The sequence below is a fragment of the Glycine soja genome, chromosome 16 (assembly GCF_004193775.1).
Source record: "Glycine soja cultivar W05 chromosome 16, ASM419377v2, whole genome shotgun sequence".
Classification (NCBI taxonomy): domain Eukaryota; kingdom Viridiplantae; phylum Streptophyta; class Magnoliopsida; order Fabales; family Fabaceae; genus Glycine; species Glycine soja.
In genome coordinates, this window is record NC_041017.1 from 19,835,917 (window position 1) to 19,837,618 (window position 1,702).

At 35.7% G+C, this 1,702-nt stretch overlaps 1 protein-coding gene across 1 annotated transcript; it reads right to left on the minus strand.

Annotated features, from left to right (window-relative positions):
- Window positions 1–220: 220 nt before the first annotated feature.
- Window positions 221–1,173, minus strand: LOC114389840 (protein FAR1-RELATED SEQUENCE 9-like). Its single transcript, XM_028350566.1, has 2 exons — window positions 995–1,173; window positions 221–815 (listed from the first exon to the last, which is right to left on the minus strand). Exons 1-2 carry the CDS (start codon window positions 1,171–1,173, stop codon window positions 221–223), a joined length of 774 nt encoding a protein of 257 aa, XP_028206367.1.
- Between the last annotated feature and the right edge of the window lie 529 nt (window positions 1,174–1,702).

The window sequence follows — 1,702 nt, forward strand, 5'->3', positions numbered from 1 at the left end:
ACATACTGTTACTTTGTTCGGTGGATGAAATACAACCATTTCCATTTCGAGGACGTTTGGTGCAAGAACGCTTGATGTGGCCAATTCCACCACATTGGCCACACTTTTGGATTCTTCTTTGTCTGCCACATTCATCCATTCCGACCTGTCCGCATCCTTTACTTCGAACCACAACAGAGTCTAAAATACCATCAAAATCATCACCATCTTGTTGCTGCAACTAATTATCATCAGCACAATGTTCGCTGTTTTGCTTCGACTTCAGCCTTCTAGCCTCATTGGATAGGAAATGCAACATTTTGTCATACTCCTCTTCATCACGGTATGCGGCTACACAAACTTGTCTAGAAACTTCAACCAAAGTGGCATACATGGCCATCAATTGCGAATCCCAATACATTGTGGAATTCGGATATTTGTCTTTCATCTGTTTTGTGGCAACTTTGGACCACTTATTCAAAACCAAACTACTTGGCAACTTCATAAAATTTAAAGAAACCAACATGGCCAATATGTGATCGCATGGAAGACCAATGGATTGCATTCTCATACAAGTACATGTAAAGTCAACCGTTGATGGGCAATATGACACACGCCAAACACTTCCACTACAATACTTCACAACCGTGTAAACTGAAAATGTGACCATCTCTTTGCAATCAACGACTCTTAGCTTAATAGTCCTACATAGATACGACTGAAAAATTTTAAACATCTCCTTTGTAAACAATTCATCACCAGACCGCTCAAGAGATCGAAGAGTTGTTTGCAAAACTTCATTCCCGTATATTGACGAATAATCTGCCACAACCACTCTATATCGAAAATATGTCAGGCACCTTTGAAATTGTTCTACAAAATCGATTAAATTAGTGCGTGAATGAACATATTTTGCAACATGTGCATGGAAGGCTTCACAACGAGATGTTGTCCGTATGCCCGCAAAAAAACAACCCCTCAAATGGGCAGTAGACCACTTCATCTGTTTTCATACAGTTCAGCAATCCAAGTATTGTCTTCCAATTCAAACGTAGCAACCATCTCTTTCCATTTTTCTTCGAATTCGACCACTTCAAAATCACCAAGCATTAGCTTCTTCAACCATTTCAAAACATGTTTGTCTCGAACATGGCTCAATGCATTACTCTCTTTATTGTGCAGCCTCTCTTTCATTACTACAACAACACCATCCAACAATATACAATAACATTAGGTTTGTTTGTATTCTTACTTTATGTTACTTTTTCTAAACATAGCTCAACATTATGATCATACAAATGAAAATCGTTATTGACCTTTGCTCATGTGTTGGTAATATTCAAATAGCAGTATGAGCCCGTGCATCGGCACGGGCAAAACGCTGTTTTATTTTTTAATATCACAACTATTTAGATATTACATAATGTATTTTTCTTGTTAAATATTACGTTAAAATATATTTTATTTTTGGAAAACTTATAGAATGTTTTTCGTACTCATAAAATTAAAATGTGTTATCTTTTCTTTATCTGAAGTCAAACTTGGATGTATCTGAGTTTACATGACATTTTTTAAAACTTAAATTATAGGTTAAAATATATTTTTCGTCCCTATAAATATTCAAATGTTCGGAATCCATCCTTTCAAAATTAAGTCTTTTTTCATTTTCGAAAAATTGAAATTTGTTAATCGAAAGTTTGGCATGATGAGCAAAAGTTCCTTC

Coding starts and splice junctions, on each gene's coding strand:
- LOC114389840 (XM_028350566.1), bottom strand. CDS start 1,173: ATGAAAGAGAGGCTGCACAATAAAGAGAGTAATGCATTGAGCCATGTT. Junction 816..994: donor AATACTTGGATTGCTGAACT/GTATGAAAACAG, acceptor TTTTCGATATAG/AGTGGTTGTGGCAGATTATT.